We start from the raw sequence: 27,105 nt of genomic DNA, 5'->3' as shown, positions 1-27,105 counted from the left end.
ATATTGTGTACCTACTGTGGGCTAGATACTGTGATAAACACTGCAGTGACAAAGTTTAACACAACCTACTCCTCACTTTTTTAAAAAAAATATATTTTTATTGAGTTCAGAGAGGAAGAGGGAGAGATAGAAACAACAGTGATGAGAGAGAATCATTGATGGGCTGCCTCCTCCAAGCCCCCTACTGGCGATTGAGCCCACAACCCATGCATGTGCTCTTGACTGGAATTGAACCTGGGACCTTTCAGTTCACAGTCCGATGCTCTATCTATTGAGCCAAACTGAGTAGGGCCCACTCTTCACTCTTAAAAAGCTTAACCTATCAGAGAGAAAATACAGTACATGTGAGTTTTGCTCTGTGGAGTGCTATGTACCATATGTAGTAAATGCTAGAAAGGGCTGTCTGAGGCAGAGCGCAGGCACAGGGGAGGGACAGTAAAGACCACTGGGGTAGGTCAGGCTGAGGGGTGATGGTTTCAGAAATGACTAGTAGACAAAAGGAGCCAGGAAGGCACAATGACCCCACTTAATTTTATAATAGTTGTCTAAAAATCAAATGACAAAGAGTACATCCACATAACACAATGAACAAATGGCAGTCAAAAAAAAAAAAAGAGAAAAAGACATTGATTAGGAGATTTATTGCTAACAGTTTTTGCAGAAGTTATGGCACGCACTGTGAAGATTTTTCCTGTCCACTGTCTCCTGGGCTGCTTCTGGTAAGTTTAGGTCACCTTTTAACTCCCTGTTTCTGTTCTGTTACAGCCCACAGTTACTTGTCTGCAAGTGACCACGCCTTCCACCTTCCAGCTGGTTTTCTAATTTTTCAGTTTCTAGGAACTTATAAACAGAAAAAGATCTGATAAAAATAACTTGATATCATGTGAAGTGTTGACACATTAAAGGAATCCTTTTGTTGCTTAACCAGGACATTATTTCTATTCTTAAATATTTCTGTAATAGGAAACAAAGTTGATAGGTAATGTCTGAATGTCTTGAATGTTTTATACTTAGAATAGGTTTCATATACTATTTTAAATGTCCATAAAACACATTACTATGTTTTTAGTTCACTGAGTTATGTTGTCCTATCAATAAGAAAGCCATCTAAACAAATTTTGATCTAAAATACCTTATCCTTCAGAATGTATAAATCTCTCACCTTTTACAAAATGTGGTTAACCACAATATTTCAGGTAGTTTAAGGGAAGGAAAAGCCATTAGAAGAGTCGTAGTATGTAAAAATGAAGAAAAGGAAAATATGGGAAAACATATAATGAATATGTTTCCCTTAGAAAACAATATTTCAAGTGAAATGCCATAGTTCTAATAAGTGCTCAGTGACCATGATAGAACCCACATGAATTACCACAAGATCCTAAATTAGTTATAAAGAAAAAGGAAAACTGCTCTTTAAGACAAAAATTAGGTAATATTTTCACAGTGAAAGTTAGGCAGAGGTTTTGGAAATTCTTAGAATGGCTCACTTAAAAAACTAAACAAGCAGTTCTGAGTTACTTATGTGATTATAGGTTGGTTTTATCTGAGAAAACCACATAGAATATTAACAATTAGCACATAACTGACAATTATATAAAGTATTACACCAAAGGAAGATGCCTTTCTTGATGGCAATATGACAGCGAAATGTAAACTAAAATTACACAGCATTGAAAGAGAGCCAACCGTTAAATCAACTGTCAAGAAAACCGTGGGGATTTAGAGAATAAAACAAATAAACCATCATAATAGAGACACAAGAATCTTTCAAAAACACCTTGTAACAGTAAAATCTAGCCCTTAAAAAAATAATGGTTATTTTGGTGGCTTTAAAACATGTATGCAAATTCTTTGATACCCAGCTCTCCAAATGCTGGGCCAGGCTTACTAGCAAAAAGCAAGTCAGAAGTGAGACTGCGTAGCTTCCATGACGAGGTCATTAAAAGGACAGCACGTCTGCCCTGGACAGTGTTGCTCAGTTGGTTGGGCTTCATCCCATGGACTGAAAGGTCACTGGTTCAATTCCTGGTCAGGACATTCCCAGGTTGGGGGTTCAACGGGACGCAACTGATCAATGTATCTCTCTCACATCAATGGTTCTTTCCCTCTCTCCCTCTCCTTTTCTCTAAAATCAATAAAAACATACTTAAAACAGAAATAGAAGGATACTGCTTCTGCCCGGAATGCAAGCTTTCTCATGGTGCTGGCTCTTAGAACCCAACCATCATTGGGAGGAAGCCAGGCCACACAGAGGCCACATGTGGGTATTCCAGTCAATAGCCTCTACTGGATCCCTAGCTGACACCAGCATCGACATGCAGCCAGGAGAGGGATCGTCAGTCTGCGGCACCGGGCCTCTCCATCCTCCAGCTTAGGCCACGGACATAGTGAAGCAGTGGTGAGCCATCCTGCTCTGTATTCTGTGAAACCCTGTCCATATAAATGGAGATGGTTGTTGCTGTAAGGCAGTGTTTCCCAAAGTATGGTACACGTACCCCCAGGGTACGGGAAGAGTTTGGTGGGGGTTCGTGTTGCACCGAGTTTGGTGGGGATATGCACTGCACTGTGCTTAGCTGCGCCTAATTCTACGTTCTCTTGAGTACGAGGGGTACTCAGCATTACGGAAATTATAGAAGGGGTACACATATGTCAAAAGTTTGGGAAACACTGCAGTAAGCTACTAAGTTTTGGGGCAATTTGTTTTGCAGTAACAGACAACTAATAGTTGACTGAATGCACACACTATTAAACAGGAAAAAAAATTGTTTTTCAAACTGAAAACAATAATCTTTATACCAACCAATTTAAGATATATCCTCCATTTAATAAATTTGGTAGGTTTATTTAAGTGATACAATTAAACTTCTTTAGTATAAATTTTTATATTTTGAAATCTGAAAAAATTAGAATCTAAATTTTAAGAGTGTTTAGGCTGAATGTCATCAGTAAGAGTTCTGGGAAGGAAAGTTTAGGTAATCCACAGAAGAATAAAAGAGGAATACTGAAGCTAATTAAGAGAACATTATTTTAAAGTACTTCATAGTAAAGTGCTCTCCACATAGAAGGCACTCGATAGTTACAAATTGTCAAATGAACCTTCCCCTAAATTCTTTCTAATCAGTTTTCATGTGTTAGTTTTAAGTATTCTATTTGGCAAATTGGTCAGCTAAGTTCAAGCAAATTATTTGTGCATACATATATTTTATCTTTTTCTAATTAAAGGTGAGTTCCCTGAGTGTATCCTTAATCTTTCTCACCTCTGTATTCCCCAATGGACCCAACAAAATGTTATATGTCAATTACTGCACTTACAAATATTTGTGCAAATAATCAAACTACACAGATGTGCCTGAAGCTAATTCAAAGGTCTTATAGTTCACTATTTTCTTTTGTTCTGCCCTTTCCCACGATTAGTCCAAGCTAGTTGATATCCTATCTAATAAAGAGGCAATATGCTAACTGACCCTCATACAATCACAAAGATGGCAGCACCCACAGCCAATAAGGAGGGAATATGCTAATTAACTGTCCTACCCTCAAAGATGGCGGCACCCACAGCCACAGGATGGTGGTACCCAGTACCCTCAACCTGCCCCCAGAGTCTCCCAGTCTCCTCAGCCCCCCAGGCGCCCAGGGCCAACCCGAGGCACAGGCAAGCCTTGGATGGCACCTGCCCAGTCACCCAGGACCACCAGAGGCTCAGGTAACCAGGGCCAGCCGAGAATTGTGCTGCCGGCAGTGGCAGCAGCAGAGGTGTGATGGGGTATCATCTTCCTCTGATCATCAGGTCACCTCCTGCCACTGAGGGCTCCCGGACTGTGAGAGGGGGCAGGCTGGGCTAAGGGACCCCCCGTCCAGTGTATGAATTTTCATGCTCTGGGCCTCTAGTTTTAAATATTTACAAGAGACACTGCATACCCTTTTATATCATTTACTAGTGTACTTGGAGTAAAGATAAAGATATAAATGTTTGCTATGTGTGACTGGTCATCTGGTGGTGATCAAGCCATTCCCCACATCTCCAGGATGATGTACGCTGCTGAGCTCACTGCTCATCACGCAGCTCTGTCCTGGTGGAAGGGGGCTCACCCCTGCTCAGCTGTGCAGTGCATGAGTCTGCTCATTTCCTTCTGCAACTCAGGACAGAGAAAACCTAATCCAGATCTCTATTTTGTTATACGCAGAGATTTATAGGTCAGCATTATTTTTTAAAATATTACAAAGACACACTATTCTGCTTAGGACAGAAAAGAATAAAGACACCTAATTTTTTGTTCATTCCTCCAGTTTAGTCCCAACTTCTTTTAAAACACAATACAACAGTAAAACCTAGCCCTTCTTAAAAGATTGAGATCAAACTTATTTGCATTGCCTATGCTCAGACTTAAAACTTTTCACCGAATAAAATTTTGAAATATTTATTTATAAGGTTACAACTGTCTTTGAAATTAATCAGTGAACAAAGCAACAGTTCTTTTTCCATTCACATTCACACTAATTATTATTCTAAATAAGATATTCATAATTTCTTCAGTTTCAATCTAAACATTAAATTTGTAGTAAAAGGATGTGGGTTCTGGTACAGATTTTCTAATTCACTGTATGGCCCTAGACAAGCGATCTTGGATCTCTGCCTTCACCCACATCTCACAGGAACAGTGCCTTTTTAAGCCTACTTTATAGGCAAATAGGCATGGAATTCATGTGAAAACATTTTGCTGAAGTTGCTAAACAAATATAAGGTAAAATATGTACCATTTTATCACATGTTTTCTAACATTTGATTTGCTTCCTATAATTTAAACAAAATAAAGACTGCATACTTTCAGACTACAAAATTCAGTAGTTATACAAGGTGAATTAAAGTAGTAAAGCAGGTCATAATAGTAAACCCATTCATCCATGCTCTCATTTAATTAAGAAATAATAATTATAAAAATAGGTAAAATTTTGTGAAAATATTCCCATTTATTCTATCTTAGGAGGTCTTGCCCATATCAATGGATTGTCTGGCATCAGACATGGCATCTGGTACTTGAACAGTCATTTTGTCCATAGCCTTTGTCAAACAGATTTGGCAGCCCAACCGGGATCTGTATAAAAAAGGGGGAGATATGGTTTAGTTTTAAGCAGGTATTATTCATAAAACAATCAGTCACATAGAACATTTTCTTACTCAAAAAAGTTAAGAATTTATTTAACTTGTACATTTCTTTTAAGTTAAAAAAGATATTCAACTCTCAACTAGAGGGTAACAAAATGTGATCATAAAACAAAAGCCTAGTGGACCATGGCTTCATTTTAGTCTTTGTCTCCATCATCCACTAATTGTTTCACCAATACTACTGCTTTTTGGTGAAAAAAACGGACAAGCAATGAAATAGTCAGAAAGCACAACAGTGGAGAAGAGAACTGAGATTTTAGCAATGCCAAGAAAATGACTAATCAATTCTCAGATAACTAAAACCATACACAGACTAGAAAGAAAGTCTTTAAAACAAGAAATTTGGAATAAACACACATAATAAGTCATCAATTATCAGATATATCTTTTCCCCACATTTTTAACATGTCTAAAATCCAGTTAAATCTTAAAATCACTGGCATCTAACAATCACTGTACACTGGGAGGAGGCAGTCACATGAGCACTGCAAACTTGGTCACAATATTCATATAGGTGCCTCTTCAAATGAGTTGTAAGAACTATGTTACTACCACATATGTTGAATTTAACTACAAGTCAAAATTATGCCATTGTAATTAGCTAGTTATTAATAATAGGAAAGGAGCAAAGGGGAGGCCAAACATTATAGGCTTGTCATCTGGGCAGCTTCACAAGGAAGCTGCAATTTCACACTCCCTGGAGAACCACCAGCCAGGCCCTGCATATCACTGGGGAAGGGACTGGATAAAGGGGAAGACGGGTACATGCACAGTGAGTAGGGATGACATAGGGAAGATGCCTATCAGTCAAACCTTAGAACAGAGATCAATGGCTAAAGGGGGCAGGGCCAATGCAAACCCACAACAATTTGGGAACACATAAGCCCACAGACCAAGGAGTCTCCTTCACCTATGTTCCCTCCATAGCCATATGGCTCTGAAGAACCCAAATACAATGAACTAATGGACTGTAGCTAGAATCACTAACTAAGCTAGCTTGACGCTGGACTGGACACTGCTCCAACATGAAACAAAAACTCGACACCAGCTTTGATCTTAGCCTTGCTGAAAATGAAATGGGACTTTTTTCTTGGCAGGACAAAGGGAAATGGGACCTTGGAAACTCAGGGGTGTAATTCCACAAAAATAAAGCTTGCAACAGTATCTCATCCTCCAATGGGGACCTCAGAAATAAGTGCAAAAGGACTACGAAAGAAAAAATTAATACAGAAACACAGCAGAGTATAAATTTTATATTCACAAAAGTGTAAATTGATAATCATAGACCAATTATTTATCATTGTAAAAATAATTATAGCCGAAACCGGTTTGGCTCAGTGGATAGAGCGTCGGTCTGCAGAATGAAGGGTCCCGGGTTCGATTCCCGTCAAGGGCATGTACCTTGGTTGCAGGCACATCCCCAGTAGGGGGTGTGCAAGAGGCAGCTGGTCGATGATTCTCTCTCATCGATGTTTCTAACTCTCTATCCCTCTCTCTTCCTCTCTGTAAAATATCAATAAAATATTTTTTTTTAAAAAGAAAGAAAAATAATTATTGATATAATCCCATTTTCTTCCCTTTTTCAGAATTACTACCGATTTTATTAATATTTTCCTTTTTAACAATAATGTACAAATGTATGTCTAGGTAATTCAAAATAGCTATTTTACTCCAGTTTAAAATAGGTTAAGTGATAACTTTGTGCCACATTTTTACTAGCATTACTCTTTTCTTTCTTAGTGGCAAACAAAAATAAATGCCAGTCTTCAAACAAATTGTCTTCAATTTGACATGGAAGTCTTGGTTTCATTAACACATTCATCAAATATTCACAGAGCATCTCGAGGCATAGTACTAAGTATCAATGGGGTACAAAGAACAGCGACTCACTTCAACAGTCTGAACACCTCTGACACGCTGGCGCCCAGGGATGCAACAGGAAGCAGCCGTGGGTTAGAGCCTTAGGGCCAAACAGGCCAGGGGTTCAGAATCCAGCCTGAACGTGGTGTGTACACTTTCTTAATGCCCCTCCCCAAACACTCATTTCCTAATCTCATCCTAAAGATGGATAATACACAGGCTCCTCACTGGACTGTGTGGAGGATTAGTTGCTAATATCAGTATTAAGGAATGAACTTTCAATCAAATAGAAGAGATGAGATACATTTGCAGATAATACAACATATGAGCTTGTGACAATGCCATACGGAGTGAAAGCCAGAAGATGTGAGGGGACAGCACTTAGACCTATCCAGGGGAGACGGGGTTTAGAATGTGCTCTAAACATTTTTGTGAGGATAAGAAAATGTATGTTTTTAGATAGGACAGTTTGCTAAGGATCTAACAAAATTGTAGTTTACATAGTATACCTGCAATAAAGCTATTTTTTTTTAATTTTTTATTATTATTTTACATTAGGGTCACCAAGTTATAGGTGAACACCAAAGCCAACATCACATAAGCCCTCATTATTTTGCCCCTTAAACAGTAAATCAATTAGCTACTTCTCCTGGCTCCAACCAAAATATTAGGTAATTTTTTTAAGAATAAGGCATCATAGTCAGAGAAAGACAAGTATCACATGGTCTCACTCACATGTGGAACCTAATGAACAAAATAAGCTGTTGAAAAAGAAGATCCAGAGACATAGAAGCATGGAACAGACTGTGGGATCTCAGAAGGAAGGTGGGGGTGGGTGGGTGGAAGGGAAGAGACCAACCAAAGAGCTTGTATGCATATATGCATAACCATGGACACAGACAATAGTGGAGTGAAGGCCTGGGGTGGAGGAGTGGGGAGGGGACACTTATAATAATTTCAACAATAAAGATTTAAAAAATAATAAGGCATCACTTGATACCACTCACTTGCTGCTTTAGATGTTACTAATTTAAAGAGTAATTCTATCTATTAATTAATAAGAAGAATAACATAACTGTAGTTTAATACACACTTAGAAATAGAACTTCATCTTAACATAATTACTATTATGTATTAAGTATCTTTAAAAATTCTATTCTCAAGTAGGTAAAACTTTTCATTATAATTTCGTTCAATTATCAAATCTATCCTTCGATGATACCATAAAAAGCATTGAATTTAATCCCAATTCACTAAATTGTGATAAATAGTAATCCCTGGAATAAAAATAGACTATATAAGATTTAATTTTTTTACTTTTATATAAAAAAAAAAGTTTTGTAAGAGCTAAACTGTGGAACAGTAAAAACAAAGAGAAATGTCACATTTTATATTCAAAGTTTGTAACTGTTACTTATCTACGCAGAAAGATCACAATTACACACACAGGTCTGGCCTTACATAGACGTGAACTAGTAAAACCTTTATTTTCCCAGACTATGGGTACAACTGAAGAGGTCCTAAAATCTTACCTATCCGTTAGCCCGTACGCCAGATCAAGCATGTCATTCTCCTCATCAGTGATTGCTTCTAATTTGTCGTATATGTGCTTTTCAAAGATGAGGTGGCAGGTGGAGCAAGCCAAGGTTCCCTCACATGCACCTACAAAAGCAAGACATTGAACATACTCTACATTCACACAACTCAAACTGGTTTGAATTAAAGTTAATTATTTCTACATTTGAGGATCAGCATTAGCATCCATGATTAAGACTTTATTTCTGAATAATAATAAAAATTAGGGAAAGCCCACATACACGCAATTTGAAATCACATTCACGTATTATTTTTAAAAGGTTTTCAAGAGCTCAACACATTCTGTGAAGTCCTGTAGTATATAAGAGTAATATTAGCAAACAAACCTACAGCTAAGTAATGGTACATATTATTCCCTCTGTCTTTCCTTGTGATCAGGACAGAGATCAAGTAAGTTCATTTTAAGAGTCACCGTGGTTTTAAATAATGAGCTGCTTCTCCTACCCCCGTTATTGCTGAGTGCCTAATACATGCCAGGTACTGTGAAAGGGGAACTGAGACATCGCCTGGTTCAACCCAACTATGACTGAGCCTGCTTTGCATATCCTTTTCCAGGGCTTACCCAACCTTTCCTTGAAAACCTGGGAAAGAAAGCCACACCTGCATAGCCAGCCAATTTTGCATTTGACTTCTGCTGAGCTAGTCTGCAACTCTCACAACTACTAGTCCAGTACTATCCCATGGAATCCAATCCTTTTCCCAGCTTTACTGAGACATAATTAACAAATAAAATTGTAAGATGTTTAAAATGTACATTGTGATGATTTGATATACATATATATTGCAAAAGTATGCCTCTCATTCAGTTAACATATCCATTTTAAATATAAAAACTCTTGTGAAAACATGTATATTATATTCTCTTAGCAAATGTCAATTATACAACAGTGTTATCAACCGTAGTCACCATGTTATACTTTAGCTCCTCAGACTTTATTCATCTCATAGCTGAAAGTCTGTACCATTTATCCACCTCTCCCTACTTCCCTCACTTCTAGCCCCTGGCAACTTCTTTTCTGCTCTCTGTTTATGTGAGAACTTTATTAACTCTTTAGTGAATCCTTCTTTTAAACAACGCTTTACATATATCTGAGACTATTGCTCCGTCACCAGACTGGGCACACCCCAGTCTTCCCAATTTCTTGTATGAGTTCTGCATCCCTTCCCTCAGCCTGATTGGGCTCTTAAACCATGGCAGCCATGACTGTCTGCCAAAACAGAATGGTGCAGAATTGTGTTCTCCTCAAATTCTATATTAAAAATAGTTTTCCAGCTTGTTTTTTAATACTAATTTTTTTTTTAATGGTGTGGCTCTCTTGTTTGAGCACTGGCTCATGAACCAAAAGGTTTGTTTCCTGGTCAGGGCACATACCCACGTTGTGGTTTTGATCCCTGATCAGGATGTATAGGGGATGCAACCAAGCAATGGTTCTCTCTCACATCAATATTTTTCTCTCTCACTCTCCCTTCCTCTCAAATAAATAAACTATTTGATAAATAACACTAAAAACCATAACAACTTTGAAAATTACAGACGCCTAGGAGTTACTTAAGTTTGATTTAGATTCTCTTTTGGCAATAAACAACACATAGAATATGTAAGAATAACTACTATCAATATCTAGTAATCTTAATTTTCCCGAGTGAACAGATCATTTTACTAAGATGGTTCCCTCATAATTTAAACATTTGTTATTCATATGTTGTTATCTTAAAAAAACACAAGAAAGGCTTCCTTAAATGTTCATTTTCATAAAATGTAATTCAAAGAAGTAACAAGACTAAGAAGAGAGAGAACATACAGTGAAGTAGAGGATTGAGTGGGTCTTAGAGCCAGACTCCCTGGGTTCGATGTGATTCCACTTTTCCTAATGGATCAACTTGGGCTACTTAACCCTCCATGCCTCAGTTTCCTCAATATTGTATCCGCACCAATTATCTTGTAGTTGTGAGGATTACATCTGAGTGTGTACTTAGCATATGTATTTGCAACCAGGACTTGTAGATAGTAAACACTATGCAAGAGTTGGTAATTAGTATTATTTTAAAGTTATAAGAAATCTTGGAGTAATGTAACTTTCTTATTTTTTTAATATATTTTATTGATTTTTTACAGAGAGGGATAGAGAATTAGAAATATTGATTAGAGATAATCATCGATCAGCTGCCTCCTGCACACCCCCTACTGGGGATGTGCCTGCAACCAAGGTACATGCCCTTGACCGGAATTGAACCTGGGACCCTTCAGTCCACAGGCCAATGCTCTATCCACTCAGCCAAACCGGTTTCGGCCACTTTCTTTTTATAAACATAATGAGAACTAAACCCAAGAAGTCAAATAAATACACTGAGGTCATGCTACTAGAGATCAATCATGACTTTCATCTGAGTTGCTCAATGCTGAGACAACTAGATCCTTCCACACAATAATCTAAGTCACCTTCCTTAAATATCAGACATAATGTAAATATACACCTATTTATAATACACCAATATACGTATATACACACCAATTGGTTACTTGAAAAAGTAGCTTACTTTCCTATTTTTGTGTAAATTTGAAATATTTCAAACAAAAGGTAAATGGATATACTTTACATAAAAAGAAAAGGGCTTTCTCTACTTAAAAAAGTACACACACACACACACACACACACACACACACATACACACGTGCGCACGCGCGCGCGCATTTCAAAAACCCCTGCAATAAAAAGAGAATGATTATAGTACAGCAGGGTCAGGCTCTAAATCAGTGGTTCCCAACCTGGGGGGCAATTGGATTTTTAAGGGGGGCAATTCGAGAATGAGTTAGTAACAGTGAATTTTTTGCATTTATTATGGTTCTAGAGGCTTCATATACAATAAATAAATATATTGTGACATATTTATGCATTTCAGTTCTCTATTATGTTTCATAACACATCATATCATTTTTTTTAACAATTTCACATCATATCATTTTTTTTTTTAACAATTTCTTAGTGATTTCTTCCTCAGTACTTCAACTGTCCTTTCATTCTTTTATTTTTCTCTTTCATGGGTGCCATGTTCTTTGGAAGCTTGTTTAGACTAAGTTAACAGCCTTTTAGGCTTACTCCACGTGAATAGTTCACTCTTTCAATAATAAGAATTGTATGTCACAGGGAGGGGGGAGGTCAGGATTTTAGAGATGCTTAGGTGGGGCATGGCCAAAAAAAGGTTGGGGACCACCTTTTTGACCTAGATGGACCTACCACACTATCAGCTGTGTCCTGGGCAAGCCTCTCAGACCTGTTATTTTCTCATCTGTATAGTAAGAGATGGAGGAATATAACCTCAAAGGGCCTGCTGGCGCCAATATTTTATGACTCCATACAGAAGTATCACCACTGTTAATGAACTTATCCACTAGTATTCAATAAATATATACTTATCTTGATTTCTGTTTTTATGTTACCAATACCCAATACAAATACAAAACTAAAATAGCAAATCCCTCTAGAAATACTGCAGGCCAAAATTCAGGAAATCCAGCCTCCTTTTGTCTTCAAAATGTAAGTAAAACAATCTTTACAAAATACTCCCAGCAACTTTCTTCAGATTTGTTATTAAAATAACAAATCCTGAGACTTGCAAGCCAAGTATAACAGAAGATGCAAAGAAAACAAAACTCACAGTCTAGGGCAGGGTGAGGTGGGTGGGGCTGCAGAGGCAGGGGACGGAGTTCCCTAAGGCGCCTGAACCTGTTCTATCAGCCCGATTTCTCCACCTTGTTTCCTGACATACCCGGTGGGCAGCACAGGCTCAGTAACCGTCTTTCACGGTGAGTTGCCACAGGGATGACACTAGCCAGGGGGTTATGAACATGTCACTCCTCTCCCAGACCCAGACCCTGGAGAGACTGCTTGTAAACCTCTGCTATACGGTACAAATAGTTGCTAACCAATTCTGAGCCAGAAAGTGACGTGGAAACTTTATTTGGAGAGATCTTACTGCTGGTTGTAAAGGATGGATTTAAGTTTGTTTTTTTGTTTTTTAAAAAAGGCAGAAGCAGCCGAAACAGGTTTGGCTCAGTGGATAGAGCATCGGCCTGCGGACTGAAAGGTCCCAGGTTCGATTCCGGACAAGGGCATGTACCTTGGTTGCGGGCACATCCCCAGTAAGGGGTGTGCAGGAGGCAGCTGATCTCTCATCAATGTTTCTAACTCTCTATCCCTCTCTCTCTTCCTCTCTGTAAAAAATCAATAAAATATATTAAAAAAAAAAAAAAAAAAAAAAAAAAAAAAAAAAAAAAAAAAAAAAAGAGGCAGAAGCAAAAGCCCTAAGGTTTCACAAGGGGGAGGAGGAAAAAAGGAAAGAAAGGATCAGAAAGGCAAAGAGAGCCAAGCTGAGACCATTCCTAGAAAGGCAGTCAAAACAACAATGTCTCAGATGGTAGACAGGGAACCAGAAAAGTGTGATGTCAGGAAAGATCAAGGAAAAAGAGAGTGCATACAATGTGTTCTCAATCATGCTGGAATGGAGAGAAAAGTTCATGAGCCCATAAATCCTTCCAGAAAAATTTAGGACGTTCCTTTTTGTACCACCTGGGCAGACGACATGCAGAGTTGCCATCCATCCAGCTCCTCATGCGCTTTAAGCTCTCTCTTCCCTAGGAAACTTCAATTCTTCTAACCGTCTCTTAAAGGTTTCTTCATTCTCTAATATAATTTTATTGCCCTCTTAACGAACCTTGCCAATTGTTTCCACATCTTGCTTAAGTTGTCAAGTTCAGAGCTAGAGAGTATTCTTATAAGAATTTGATAAATGTTGAGAATATACAGGTTACATTTGGTTCCTACATGCAAAGTTCCTACTACAGATTCTAGTCCCAGGTTTATTATTTAAATAAATAAATAAATGGATCACATTCATGATCCTTCCTTATTTTATAGTCCCTTTCAAACGTTTTCCACCACAAGCTGTGGCCAGGTATGTTTTTCTTATTCTTCACACCAGGAAGAAACTCAAATATAAAAGAAACTTTAAGACTCAAGAGTGAAATCAACTCAGCTTGGCTAACAGTGGGCCAGAGAAATATGATGTCATATTGTGGTGCAAGTATTACTATAGAAAAAACTGCAGCAAAGATTTACAAGACTTATCAGTAGTACTTAGAAGAAATAGTCAATCCTACAAAACCCCAAAATAGTAAGACAATCTCAGCAGTTTTTTCAAGTGTTTTTGAGATTTACCTATATGTTCTATAAAAAAGTAAGCATTTTAAAGAACACTGAAGACATGTTTCTAAAGAATTTAGAAAAAATTTCTTAAAACTTTATTGATTTTAGAGAAAGAGGGAGGGAGGGAGGGAGGAGGGAGGGAGGGAGGGAGGGAGGGAGGGAGGGAGGGAGGGAAAAAGAGAGAGAGAGAGAGAGAGAGAGAGAGAGAGAGAGAGAGAGAGAGAGATCCTAACCTAGTTGTGCCCTGATCGGGAATTGAACCTGCTACCTTTCAGTGTATGGGAGGATGCTTCAACCAACCAGCCACACCGGCCAGGCATACAGATGGCCAAGAGACTTATGAAAAAATGCTTACAGTCACTGATCATCAGAAAGCTGCAAATTACAATGACAATAAGGTATCATTTCACACCTGTCAGAATGGCTACCATCAACAAAACAAATGACAAGTGCAGGAAAGGATGTAGAAAAAAGGTAACCCTGGTACACTACTGGTAGGAATGCAACTGGTGCAGCCACTGTGGGAAACAGTTTAGAGTTTCTTCAAAAAATTAAAAATAGAACTCCCATTTGACCCAGTGATCCCACTTCTAGGAATATATCCTTAGAAACACGAAACACCAATCAGAAAGAATGTATGCACCCCTATGTTCATAGCAGCACAACTTAACAATAGCTAGAATCTGGAAACAGCACAACTTCTCATCAGTAGATGAGTGGATAAAAAAGCTGTGGCACATTTATACCATGGAATACCATCCAGCAGTAAAAAAAAAAAAAAAAAAAAAAAAAAAAAGGAAGGATCCCTTACCCTTTGAGACAGCATGGAAGGACCTGGAGAGTATTATGCTAAGCAAAATAAGCCAGTCAGAAAAAGACAAGTATCACATAATCTCACTCATATGTGGAATCTAATTAACAAAATAAACCAATGAATGGAGTGGATCCAGAGGCATGGAAGCATAGAACAGAGTGGGGAATCTTGGAGGGATGGCGGGGGAGGGTGGGTCGGTGGAAGGTGATCAACAAAGAACTTGTACCATATATGCACAACCTATGGACACAGACAACAGGGCGGTGCAGGCCTGGGGGTGGGGGATGGAGGGAGTCAATTGGGGGGAAGGGGAGAAAAAAAGGGAAACAAATATTTAAGATCGAAATCATAACTATTATATTTTCCAACAACAATGGCAAAAAATAGTAATACATATATTCCCACTACCAGAATAAGGTGCAGAATTAACAAGAGTCCCTATAGTATGGGGGTATGTGTAGTATGGAGTGAAGGAGGGAAAGAGAGGGGGTGGGGGAGGGAAAGGGGAAGAGGAAGGTAGAGTTAACCGTAGGAGGTAGAGGTAGAGGTAGAGGTAGAGGTAGAGGTAGAGGTAGAGGTAGGGGTAGAAAGAGAGAGAGAGAGAGAGAGAGAGAGAGAGAGAGAGAGAGTGTGTGTGTGTGTGTGTGTGTAGTGAGTATGCTCAGGAAGTTCAGGTGTTCTTGACCTGACATAATAAGTTGCAATGCATTTTCTCATAGAAACCAAACTGTAAATGGTGATTAAGTAGTTATGAAAAAACAGATTCTTTAGGGTTGGCCTAAAAATGTTTTCCAATAGGAAAAACAAATTCCAAATACTAGTTAGTTGACCTGAATATGGACTTCGAGAATAAAATCTGTTTATAAATTGGGGAATATCTATTGTTTTTATTCTTATCACAAACACAGGAAAAAAAAACTCTACAAAACAAGCAATGGGAGACAACATATAAAAGGAAAAAGGAGACCAAAGTAACAACCACTACAGAGTCTTCAGTCTAAAACTGATAGCTGCCAGGATAGGAGTGCACTGATATAATGGCTCGTGGGGAGATAGGGACTGCAGGTGCAACAAAAGCTATGGATTTATACTTAAACATAGTCCCAGAGCGGTACTGGTGGCTGTCAGCCTTTAGCCGGTGTGGCTCAGTTGTGTGGAACGTCATCCTGTGTACTGAAAGGTTGCAGGTTCAATCCCTGGTCAGGGCACATATGAAATCTATGTTCTCTTTCCACATTAATGTTTCTCTCTTTCTCTCACCCTTTCTCTAAAATCAATAAGGATAAAAATGAATAAATAAATAAATAAATAAAATCAATAAGCATATCTTCTGGTGAGGATTTAAAAACATAAAACAAAATCAATAAAAACATATCCTCAAGTGAGAATAAACAAAGTTTGATCTAGCATAGCCAGAAATACATTATACAATATGAAGTCAATAAACATGATGGTAATAAATATAGATTTATATAAACATTATCAAGATTTCCCAATTTGAATTTTTCTCAAAACAGACATATAAAGGATATAGATAATATAAAGGAAAAAAATGGTCTGAGATAATAAACTAGGTAAATTTGATCAGAGAGCTATAACTGCCCCCTAGTGACAGAATATTATAATACACTTTGAAAACAGCTCATAAAGTTGGAAATAAGAATGCTTATAAATTTGTTGCTTCCAAAATTTCTAACTGTTCCTTTTTACTCACTTATCCATTCGTTATTTCACTTCATATCCAATAAGGGATAAAACAGGAATTATTTATCCTTCATTGCAGTCCCTTGGGAGAAAGATGCACACATAAAGAAATATATAACCAATAGATTGTGATAAATGCTATGTAAGAAATGAACAGGATGCTGTAATGAAGAAAAATGGGTTCAGGCTAAGAAGAAAAACCCTACTTAGAATCGGGCAGCGGGACAAAGCCTCACTATGAAAGAGACATAAAGTGAGACTAGCCCTAGTCAGTTTTCTCGGTGGTTATAGAGCATTGGCCTGCGGATAAAGGTTCTGGGTTCGATTCTCTCAAGACCATGTATCTTGGTTGCAAGCTCCATCCCCAGCCCCAGTAGGGGTGTGTGTGGGAGGCAACCTCTCCCTTCCTCTCTGAAATCAATAAAAATATATTTTTAAAGAAGTCTCCTGTTTCTAAATAAGTAAATAGGAAACATGCTTTGTAGGCACAACTGACAGGAGCTCCAGTGGGACTGGAGGTAGGTGATGGGGCAGAAAGAAGAATAAAAGATGCTGTTTTCAGGTTTCAGCAGCTGAGAGATGCTCATTACTCACTGCGGAAGGGCAGGTTTCAGTTGGGGGTAATCAAAACCTGTTTAAATATTGACTTTAAAATATCTGTGCAACTTTCAAGAAGAGATGTAAAAGAGGAAGTTGGATCTGTAGCCCAAGACTCAGAGCCGATGTCTGAGCCAACAAGGTAAACTTAAGCTTATGGGCATCTATATGGGATTTCAGGTCACAGAAGGAAGAGATCACTCAGGGAGAAACCATGGAGACTTTGTAACTGGTCAGCCTCCTTTGGTATGGTGTTCATCTGTGATATGACTTTGACAGGGCAATATTTAAAGGGTCTCCTGTATTTGCCTTGAGGAATTAATGAAATAGCTGCCCCTATGTGGTTACAATAACCTCTTCTTTGTAAGAATAGCATTTCAGACTTCTTGATCTCTTCTTTTCATCTTTATTCAAGAAAATGATTTAGGCTTAAATCTTATCTTTTGTGAGCCTAGATTAGTTTGTCTCAAGTTTATAGTTACATGAAAAATTCTGGACTTGTTAGGACCCTTGATCTTTAAAGTTTCTCTGCTAAGTCGGCATAAGGGAATGCATGGAAATCCTCATCAAACTACTAACGACTGTACAGGCCAAGTTAAAACGCCACAAATCCTACCATTCTTACTCAGTAAGCACTGTGCTAAGGACTCTACTTCCAATATCCCATGAAGTTAGAACTATTAGAATCTTATTTTACAGAAGAGGAAACTGAGACATAAAGATATTAAGATGGCTTGCTCCAGGTCTCATAGCTTGTAAAGGAAAACGTTTATGAACCATAATCTAACCATAATCTAATGAAAAGTGAACCTGTGTTATTAATAATAGCTATGTAATAAATAATAGCTAGGTTTTATTTTAAGCATTTGCTTTTTTACAGCTACTATAGCCTTAAGGATTATGAACCATAATCTACCTAATTCCAGTCTATTCTCCATTGCCATGCTGTGTACTACTTTTCATTTGTGAAAAAACAATTCAGAGAAACTAAGTTTAGTTAAAAGTGTAGCTAAATATGAACTCATACAATGGAAATCAAATATAAATAAATTTTATAGAACTCGTACTATACATAAATTATCACTGAGGTCTTTATCTACATAAGTCATTGGTACCCATGCTTTGTATCTGAATCATGTAGAGCAGTGGTCGGCAAACTCATTAGTCAACAGAGCCAAATATCAACAGTACAATGATTGAAATTTGAGAGCCAAATTTTTTAACTTAAACTATATAGGTAGGTACATTGTTATTAACTTAAGTACGGTACTTCTAAACTGGCCTTTGCTAAAAATTCAAGGGGCCAAAGGGCCACAGGTTGCCAACCACTGATGTAGAGCATTTTAGAAAAGTATCTGCAAGGCCCAGCCGGTGTTGCTCAGTGATTAAGCATTGAACTATGAACCAGGAGGTCACGGTTTGATTCCTAGTCAGGGCACATGCCTGGGTTGTGGGCTCAATTCCCACTAGGGAGCATAAAAGAGGCAGTTGATCAATGATTCTCTCTGATCACTGATGTTTCTATCTCCCTCTTCCTCTCCCTTCCTCTCTGAAATCAATAAATATATATATATATTTTTTAATACATACCTGCAAAACTCTTCTCTACCTGTACTATCCAGGGTGGGACACAAATGATGTCTGCACTTTTAAAAGTTGTGTAGATTCTAACTCCATCCCAGACAAGAACCACTTCATTAGACTAAAAGCTCCTTAAAAGTGGTACTATATTAACTATCTCATCATCTAATTTCTAAAACAGTTCATACAGAAAGGACGGTTCTTAGAGGAAAAAGGCATAAAGAATTAGAGACTTTGGCTTGAATCTTAGCCCTCTCACTTGTATGACCCAGGGAATGTTAATTTCTCTGAACCTTAGTTTCTTCATCTATAAAGTGAAAGTTTTTATTTTAATCTACCTCTTAAGAGTTGTTACAATCATAAATAGCATGTGCTGGAACGTGGTATGTGCTCAACTGGTAGTTGTTCTAATTAATCCTGGAACTGACTACACAAATATCTGATTTAAAAATGCAGCATAAACACTCCATGCACCTCTGGACAAAGCACACTCTGTGCAGTCACCTGAGTGAGGACAGTCTCCCAAGAGCTCACAGTCCAATAGGGAAGGGGCATTCTCTCTAAAGAGGAAGCTGTGATGACCCTTCACAGGGAGGTGGGTTTCACAGAAGAGAAATAACTCTGATGTACAAATGGTTCTCAGAAGTGCCATGTGAACTGTGCCCTGACTGAAGCATAGTCAGATGTGCTCGATGGACCTTATTTCAGGCCAATGGTTCACAAACTTTAACACCCATCAAAGTGACATGGAGGGCTTGGTAAAGCACAGAGGGCCCTACCCCAGACTTTCTGACTCAGAAGATCCAGAGTGGGGCCTGAGAATCTGCAGTTCCCAAATGACCTGATGCTGATAATCAAGAGAACCCTCTTCCAGAACCATCACTAGAGTGCTTGAGCAGAACTGACAAGTGCTAATAGCTTTCCCTGGCAGCATCTGGGGCGTGACTCATGTGAGTGCTTAAGGACTATGGTCAGAAATCTAGACTCTAGAAATGAAAACATTCTCCATAAAAACCATTTCTCCCCTGATAAGAGGTAGATAAATCACCCTTCCTGGGTAAGCTAACACTCCAGAGTAAGTTAAAACTAATTACCTCTTGTAATATGACATTTATTATCTCTAACCAGTTACTTTTCAACTCCACTAGCTATTTCCTGGATTTGAATTAACACAGGTAAACAATAAGGTAATGAGGTGACAGACATTGAGGTACAAAGCTAATCAAATGTACAAAGAATAGAAATACAGTGTTTATTCTTATTCTTTCAAAGTGAGAATATAACCACTAATACATCCTGAATTTTAATATTTTACTCCATATGGTATAGGTTAAAATTTTTCAAAAGAACAGTGTTGAAATCTATTCAATAATTTCACTTATAAATTTTGAGGACTCTTCCATACTCACCAAAACCATCAATATCTAGATTATTTTCAATCACAACATCTAGCAGAGAGTCACCGATTTTTCCTTTGGTTGTTAATATTTCACCGTCACGGTTTAAAAAGTGGACTGTTATTTTATCTTCTGAGCTGGAAAAGGAAGCAGTCCTTTATTAATTATTTTCAAAAAATACTTTAAAATAACTGTTTTAAGAATTGGTAAGGTCAAATTTAAAAAAAAACTTGTAAGGTCAAAAGAAATAGTGGTGTGTGTGTGTGTGTGTGTGTGTGTGTGTGTGTGTGTACGCACATGCAAGCAAATGTGCTTTTACAGTATTTTATTTTCTTTCCAAAGTTCATTTGGGAAGAAAATGCCATAAATACCAAAAAGGCATGTCTATCTGCCCACCTACTAGGAGAGCTCTACTGCCTGAAAGGAAATGAAAACTAGGCCATGTACTCCCCTATGCATTGTGTCTCCCGAGTGGTCATGGTCATGGGTCACTGTCATGTGAAAACATTTAGCAATCATCATCATGGAAGTCTATTTTGCTCTCACACAGCTCTCTCTGAAAAACAGTCTCCATGAATGTGCCCCTAAAGACTAGACCACGGCTGTGGTGAGCTCTGGAAAAGCAGAGCACCCTGCCATCAATAGGCAGTTATGCATGTTTCTGGCAGGTACTGCGCTGAAAGGCAGCAGTCTGATAGTTTTCTGAGTATTTGAACATCTTACTTTGGTCTACATTGTGTGCTCAAAAATCAAAGGGACTAGAAAATATATGTATGTTTGTTTGTCTGTTTGAATCTGTGGGAAGATAAATATACCCCTTTATGTTCTTTATTATAGATTAGTGGCCAAGTGCACGAAATTCGTGCAGGGATGGGGGGGGGGGTGGGATCCCTCAGCCCAGCCTGCACCCTCTCCAATCTGGGACCCCTCAGGGATTTCTGACTGCCCCATGGGATCAGGCCTAAACTGGCAGTCAGACATCCCTCCCACATCAGGGACCTCTGGCTCCAAACCGCTCACCTGCCTACCTGCTTGATCACCGCTAACCATTCTGCCTCCAAATCCCCAACTAAACCCTCCCCCACCGGCCTTCTCACCCCCAACTATACTCCCTTGCCGGCCTGATCACCCCAATTGCCTCCCCCGTCCCCAATGGCCTGCTCACCCCCAACTGCCCCTCCTGCTGGCCTGATCATCCCTAACCACCTCTGTCTCAGCCCTACCACCATGGCTTTGTCTGGAAGGACATCCAGAAAGTCTCACGGTCTAATTAGCATATTACCCTTTTATTAGTATAGATATTATCTATCAACCAGACTTAAATTTCTTTCCCTTCTCACAGATGTCAAAACAAAATTTGGGAAAAGAAATTATATAAGTAACTAGATCCTTATTCTCCACCATTGGTCATTATAATTTTTACCTCACAATTGAAAAGATGTACTCCAGCCTAAAATAATTAGTTGCAATTTTCACTACAGCCAGAAGATGGTAATAATCCATATCAAAGAAAACTTTAATACAAGTAAAACTTGGAAATAAATAATTCCAGAGTTATAAACATCTTCCAATTTATCAAATCCTCACAAATGAGGCAACTGAAGTCCCTATCAGATAATGGCCTCCCTAATATGCCAACACTGAAAAAAGAGAATTCCCTTAATTAAAAATTATATATAAAATACTAGAGGCCGTGCACCAGTGAGGTCCCTTGGCCTCTCGCAATCCAGAATCCCTCACAGGATGTCGGAGAGCCAGTTTCAGCTCAATCCCTGAAAGCCAGGCCAAAGGACCCCACCAGTGCAGGAATCCATGCACTGTGCCCTTAGTATGCATATAAAATCTTTGGTTTATCTCTTCCCCACTTCCCTCTGAGATTAATCAGCCTGTTCCATGTCTGTGGTTTCCACTCTATGTTAAGTGTCCTCCCCCTGATGGTCAGTATGTGTCTTAGCTACCTGCCAGTCAGCTGGTTGCTTAGGCTTTGAGATAGATAGATAGATGATAGATAGATAGATAGATAGATAGATAGATAGATAGATAGACAGACAGACAGACAGACAGACTGACTAGAGGACTAGTGCACAAAAATTCGTGCACTGGAGGGGGCGTCCCTCAGCCTGGCCTCCCCCCTCTCAGTGTAGGAGCCCTCAGGGGATGTCCTACTGATGGCTTAGGCACACTCCCCATGGAGAGGGGCCTAAGCTGAAGTCTGGCCTCCCTTTGTGGGAGGCGACCGGGCTGATAAGGGGAAGGCGCTGTGCCCTATCACTCTGCTGCTGCTGCCACTGCCAGCTGCCAGGGCTCATGGCTGCCTGAGCTCCAGGCCTCACAGCCACTGTGGCTTTGTCCGGATGGATGTCTGGAAGACTTCTGCCCTAATTAGCACATTACCCTTTTAGATATGTGAAAGTCCCTCAAAAGTGCTTGAGTACTCCAACTATTTTTTTCATAGAAAAAAAAAATGCTTTAAAAATAAATATTCTGAATATTATTCTTGATTTTCCAAGTACAGTGAGAGAATGAAGATACTCTGGAGGCAGGGAAACCACTTTGTAAATTATTAAAAGACCACAAACTAAGCAAGGACATAGAAGACATTGTCTTAGATATTCAGGAGGTAGAATTAAAAGGTTCTGGTAGCAGCAATATAAGATGGACTGAGAGAGGAAAGAAAGAACGTTGAAGTTTCCTCGGGCAATTAGGGGGTACAGTTTAAAGTAGGGTTAACAGATGAGAGATGGAGCTTTGGGGAAGATAGAAATGAGTTTGAGTTTAGATCTGTTTAATTTAATAATAGAAAAAAATGGATGAGAATGTCCAGAAGCCAGATGGATCTGAGCCCAGCAGCACAGTCTAGAGATCCGACATCCACAGATGTCTCGTAAAAGTACAACAGAGAGAATTCCATCATATGTACTTACTACCGCAGGCCGAAGGTTGTAGGGCTGCTATTCTTCTAGAGCTAAGTTACAGCAAAGGAATTTGAACTCTTTTACATCAGACTCCTCTATAAAAATGGGTTAATAATGTACGCAAAATACATAACACAGAGTAGAGCTCAACAAACACGGATTAGTAACTTTTAAAGTCTCAGTCCTTTTGTTGCTAAGAAGCCTGAAATGCTGCTATGTATGTGTATCTTCACACAAAAACTGCAAAGTAAGAGTGTTAATAGGTTTACCAAAGGAGAGGAGAGGGAGTAGAAAAGTAATTTTACAGTTGAAAAGTATGGCATGTAAGAATCAGACGTAGATTCCAGCCCTGGTTCTGACATATACTAAATGACCATAGGAAGCCACAGTGACTTCCCCAAGCTGCTGAGAGAATAAAGGAGAGAAAGTTTATGGAAACTCTTTCCTTAAAGCACTACGTTATATCCAAGTAACTCTAACCATTCACTATTAATAATTGGTGTTGGTGGGTTTTGTGGATTTCTCCCTCAATTCACTGAACTAGCAAGAAGCTTTTAGCTCTTTCCAAAAAGGAAGATTTCATACACTGGGAAATAATTATGATCTTCCCAAATTTTCTTTCATCAATTAATCAGCCAACACCACACACACACACAAAAAAAAAAAACTATGTTCTTCACTTGGTACCCTTTACTCGCTGCCATTTATTCTCCTCAACTGGACAGTTGGCAGGGGAGGTACGCTGCTGACGCCCACTCCTTCACCACACTGAGTAGCCTGGGACCGTTGGTCCAAGAAAAGGGGCACCCATCTCGGGCTCCCTACTTCCTTAGCCACCTTAACTCTTCCAAATGACCCCATGGGCTAAAGAATTACCAACTACTATGGTGCTCAAAAAAACAGAAACTATATGAATTTTAGTCCTAGCTCTGCCAGCAGCTTGCTATGGAGTTTTTCTTTTCATTTATCTACCTCCCAAAATTTTCTTAAGAGTCAAGTGAAATCATATATGGAAAGCTCTTTGCAAATTAAGTCACTACAAAATATAAAGTACTGTGTCAGGATATTTTGGAGTTAAAGGAGTTTTTCAACTCTCAATTATTAATAGCTTATCTAAGTGTTCAACTTCCAAGTCAGAAGAACAACTTCTAGACTGTTCTGTCCAGTTGGCCTTCGTGTGATCTACACCTGTGATGTTCTATTCAGCAGCTACTAGCCACTGGGGACTTAAAAAGTCCACTGGGCCGAAAATGGTTTGGCTCAGCAGTAGAGCGTCGGTCTGCGGACTGAAAGGTCCCAGGTTCGATTCCAGTCAGGGGCATGTACGTTGGTTGCGGGCATATCCCCAGTAAGGGGTGTGCAAGAGGCAACTGGTCGATGATTCTCTCTCATCGACGTTTCTAGCTCTCTCTCTCTCTCTCTCCCTTCCTCTCTGTAAAAAATCAATGAAATATATATATATATTTTTTTTTTAAATAAATAAAAATAAATAAAAAGTCCACTGAGACCATGGCAGGCGTGGCTCAGTTGGTTGGGCGTCATCCCATGCACCAAAAGGGGATGTTCCATACCCAGTCAAGGCACATTAAATGGTTTCAGGCTCCATCCCCAGTAGGGGGCATGCAGGAGGCAGCCCTTTGATGTCTCTCCCTCTCCTTTCCTCTCTCTCTAAAATCAATTTTTAAAAGAAAAACATTTTTTTAAAGTTCAACTGAGAAACTGATTCTTTAATTTTATTTAAGTTTATTTTAAACAGCCACAGGTGGCCGAAACCTGTTTGGCTCAGTGGATAGAGAGTTGGCCTGCTGACTGAAAGGTCCCAGGTTGATTCTGGTCAAGGGCATGTACCTTGGTTGTGGGCACATCCCCAGTAGGGGCTGTGCAAGAGGCAGCTGATCAATGTTTCTCTCTCATCAATGTTTCTCACTCTCTGTCCCTCTCTCTTCCTCTCTATAAAAAATCAATAAAATATATTTTTTTAAAATAAACAAACAACCACATGTGGTTAGTGGTGATCAACTCTCAAGTAACATTAGCTGTAGCTCCAAAGTCTGTGATAGGAAGCACAAGGCCACAAGGCCTCAATAGAAAAGCAGGTCTCTGAGGGAACAGACTAAATGTGTGTCCCTTTAAGACAACTTTATAATACCCAAATCCAAACATTAAGGTCGGAGGAGATAATTCCTATTTACAAAGGCATTTATGTTCCTTTAAATACTAATTACACAACTATGTTCAAGAAAGCATCCATTGTAGAAAACAAGGCATCTGCTTGGAGGGAGGTCAAAAGCAGGGAAGAGCAGGGGAAATAGAGGCAAATGAATCCTGCTCGCCTTCTCTCTTATTCTCCTCACAGTTAATGAAACAAATTTCTTGAGCACCATCTATGGAGTAAGATTAAGGAGAAAAGGTGAGTAAGTCCTACACCCTATTCTCAGGTACCTCATCAGGAAGACAAAAGGCAGAATACAAACCCAACAGTTTCTCCCTCCCTCCATGTCAACTTCCTGCTACATGCCAGCAGGGGCAGAGAGCATTCTGAATGACATAGGGTCCCATCACGTTCCTGTAGGCTGAAATGAATACCATCTTAGCTCTAATTATCTAAGGAGATCGTGTCTTTGAAAAGCAAATATGCCCAAGAATACAAAATATCAATGTATTTTGGGGAAATATTTTTCACATCACTTTCAACATATACTACACAGCAACACTCTGGCTGCCCTGCCTGTGGAGTAGCCATACTCTCTCTCACTGCTTCACTAATAAGCTTTTTCTTCACTTTAAACTCTAAAATAAATAAATACACATACACACATTAGGCCTGAGCTGCTGCTGCTGCTGCTGCTCCAGGGAACATCTGGGCCAGAAGTCCACCAGTTTCCCCTGCCTTCTCTCATGTACTCCCCAGTGACCATGTGTGACCCGCACACCGCTGTCCTCCGCTGACAGCTGGGAGGTTGCGGAAGCGGATGGCGAGCGCCAGAGCCGCTGCCAAACCCGAACCGCCAGGGCACGCAGGGCCTTGGCGCCGAGTCAGCTAGAAGGGGGGCGGGCGGGAGCCCGGCACGGAGGGGCCGTTCCCCCCAAACGGACAATCCGGGGGACATGCCGGGGACATACACCCCGTCCTGGGCCGCAGGAGAGGCCTTAACAACCCGCAGGCCTGGCTCCCCGCGGGTGCGTCTCCGAAGGTCACCGCGGCTCCGGGCGGAGCAAAGGTTAGGTCCCGCCGGCCGGGTCCGGGCAGGGAACCGGGGAAACGGGGGTCCTGGCAGGGAACCGGGGGAACGGGGGTCCGGGCAGGGAACCGGGAGAACCGGGGAGACGGGGGGCCCAGGCAGGGAACCGGGGGAACGGAGGTCCGGGCAGGGAACCGGGAGGACGGGGGCCCGGGCAGGGAACCGGGAGAACCGGGGGAACGGGGGCCCGGGCAGGGAACCGGGGGAACGGGGGCCCGGGCAGGGAACCGGGGGAACGGGGGCCCGGGCAGGGAACCGGGGGAACGGGGGCCCGGGCAGGGAACCGGGGGAACGGGGGCCCGGGCAGGGAACCGGGGGAACGGGGGCCCGGGCAGGGAACCGGGGGAACGGGGGCCCGGGCAGGGAACCGGGGGAACGGGGGCCCGGGCAGGGAACCGGGGGAACGGGGGTCCGGGCAGGGAACCGGGGGAACGGGGGTCCGGGCAGGGAACCGGGAGAACCGGGGAGACGGGGGGCCCAGGCAGGGAACCGGGGGAAACCGGGGGTCCGTGCAGGGAACCGGGGTCCGGGGCCCCGTCTCCCGCCAGGGGATCGGAAAGGAAACTGCGCTAAGTCGGGGCCGCGGGGCACAGGCGGAAGCGGGCGGCGCGGAGCCGGCACCGGGCACCGGGCACCGGGCACCGGCGCCGGGAAGGAAGCGGAGCCCGCAGTCGGGCCGGGCCGCCCCGGGGAAGGACCGGACCCCCGCGCGCCGGCCCGCGCCTCACCTGCAGCGCGCCGCGGCCGACAGGCCGAGCGGCCGGCTCCCCGGGCGGCCGCCCGCTCCCACGCGAGCCGCGCCGCCCAGCAGCCAGCGGCGGGCCGCGCCGCCCAGGGCCGCGGAGGAGGCGCGCAGGAGCCGGGCGCCCCCCGCGGCCGCCATCGCCGGCGGGCCGGTAACTCCGGATGCGACGCGGGCGCGCCCGGGGCCGCGAGAGGGTCCGAGTGCGGGCGGCACGCCGGGCCCGGTGCGGGCAGAACGGGCTGGGGCCGGGGAGGAGCGCGGACGCCGGCCCGCGCCTTCCGGTGCC

General features: G+C 41.0%; 1 protein-coding gene and 1 long non-coding RNA gene across 4 annotated transcripts; both read right to left on the bottom strand.

Annotated features, from left to right (window-relative positions):
• Positions 1-517: 517 nt before the first annotated feature.
• On the bottom strand, positions 518-3,426 carry LOC123651849. Its single transcript, XR_006740807.1, has 2 exons — positions 2,669-3,426; positions 518-2,458 (listed from the first exon to the last, which is right to left on the bottom strand). It is a non-coding gene; the product is annotated as an uncharacterized LOC123651849 (long non-coding RNA).
• Positions 3,427-4,402: 976 nt separating this feature from the next.
• Positions 4,403-27,105, bottom strand: FDX1 (ferredoxin 1). 3 transcript variants are annotated; one of them, XM_036426874.2, is made up of 4 exons: positions 26,803-27,091; positions 19,930-20,054; positions 8,557-8,686; positions 4,403-5,093 (listed from the first exon to the last, which is right to left on the bottom strand). In XM_036426874.2, the coding sequence occupies exons 1-4, from the start codon at positions 26,955-26,957 to the stop codon at positions 4,979-4,981; spliced, it is 525 nt and encodes a 174-aa protein (XP_036282767.1). In that variant the 5' UTR covers positions 26,958-27,091; the 3' UTR covers positions 4,403-4,978. The 3 variants fall into 3 exon arrangements, with proteins under 3 accessions (XP_036282767.1, XP_036282768.1, XP_036282769.1); XM_036426875.2 differs by lacking the exon at positions 26,803-27,091 and adding an exon at positions 21,341-21,435; XM_036426876.2 differs by lacking the exons at positions 4,403-5,093; positions 8,557-8,686 and adding an exon at positions 14,681-14,909 and having other exon boundaries at positions 26,803-27,105.

This window comes from Pipistrellus kuhlii, unplaced genomic scaffold, assembly GCF_014108245.1.
Source record: "Pipistrellus kuhlii isolate mPipKuh1 unplaced genomic scaffold, mPipKuh1.p scaffold_m20_p_9, whole genome shotgun sequence".
Taxonomy (NCBI): domain Eukaryota; kingdom Metazoa; phylum Chordata; class Mammalia; order Chiroptera; family Vespertilionidae; genus Pipistrellus; species Pipistrellus kuhlii.
Note: the sequence above shows the minus strand (reverse complement) of the source record. Positions and strands in the feature narration are given on the sequence as shown.

Bases quoted from the DNA above. Each gene is read 5' to 3' on its own strand.
- FDX1 (XM_036426874.2), bottom strand. From the start codon at position 26,957: ATGGCGGCCGCGGGGGGCGCCCGGCTCCTGCGCGCCTCCTCCGCGGCC. The intron at 8,687-19,929 runs GTGAGTATGGAA...TTGCTTTTGTAG, and splicing joins TCTAGATATTGATGGTTTTG to GTGCATGTGAGGGAACCTTG. The intron at 5,094-8,556 runs GTAAGATTTTAG...TTTTTTATACAG, and splicing joins GCGTACGGGCTAACGGATAG to ATCCCGGTTGGGCTGCCAAA.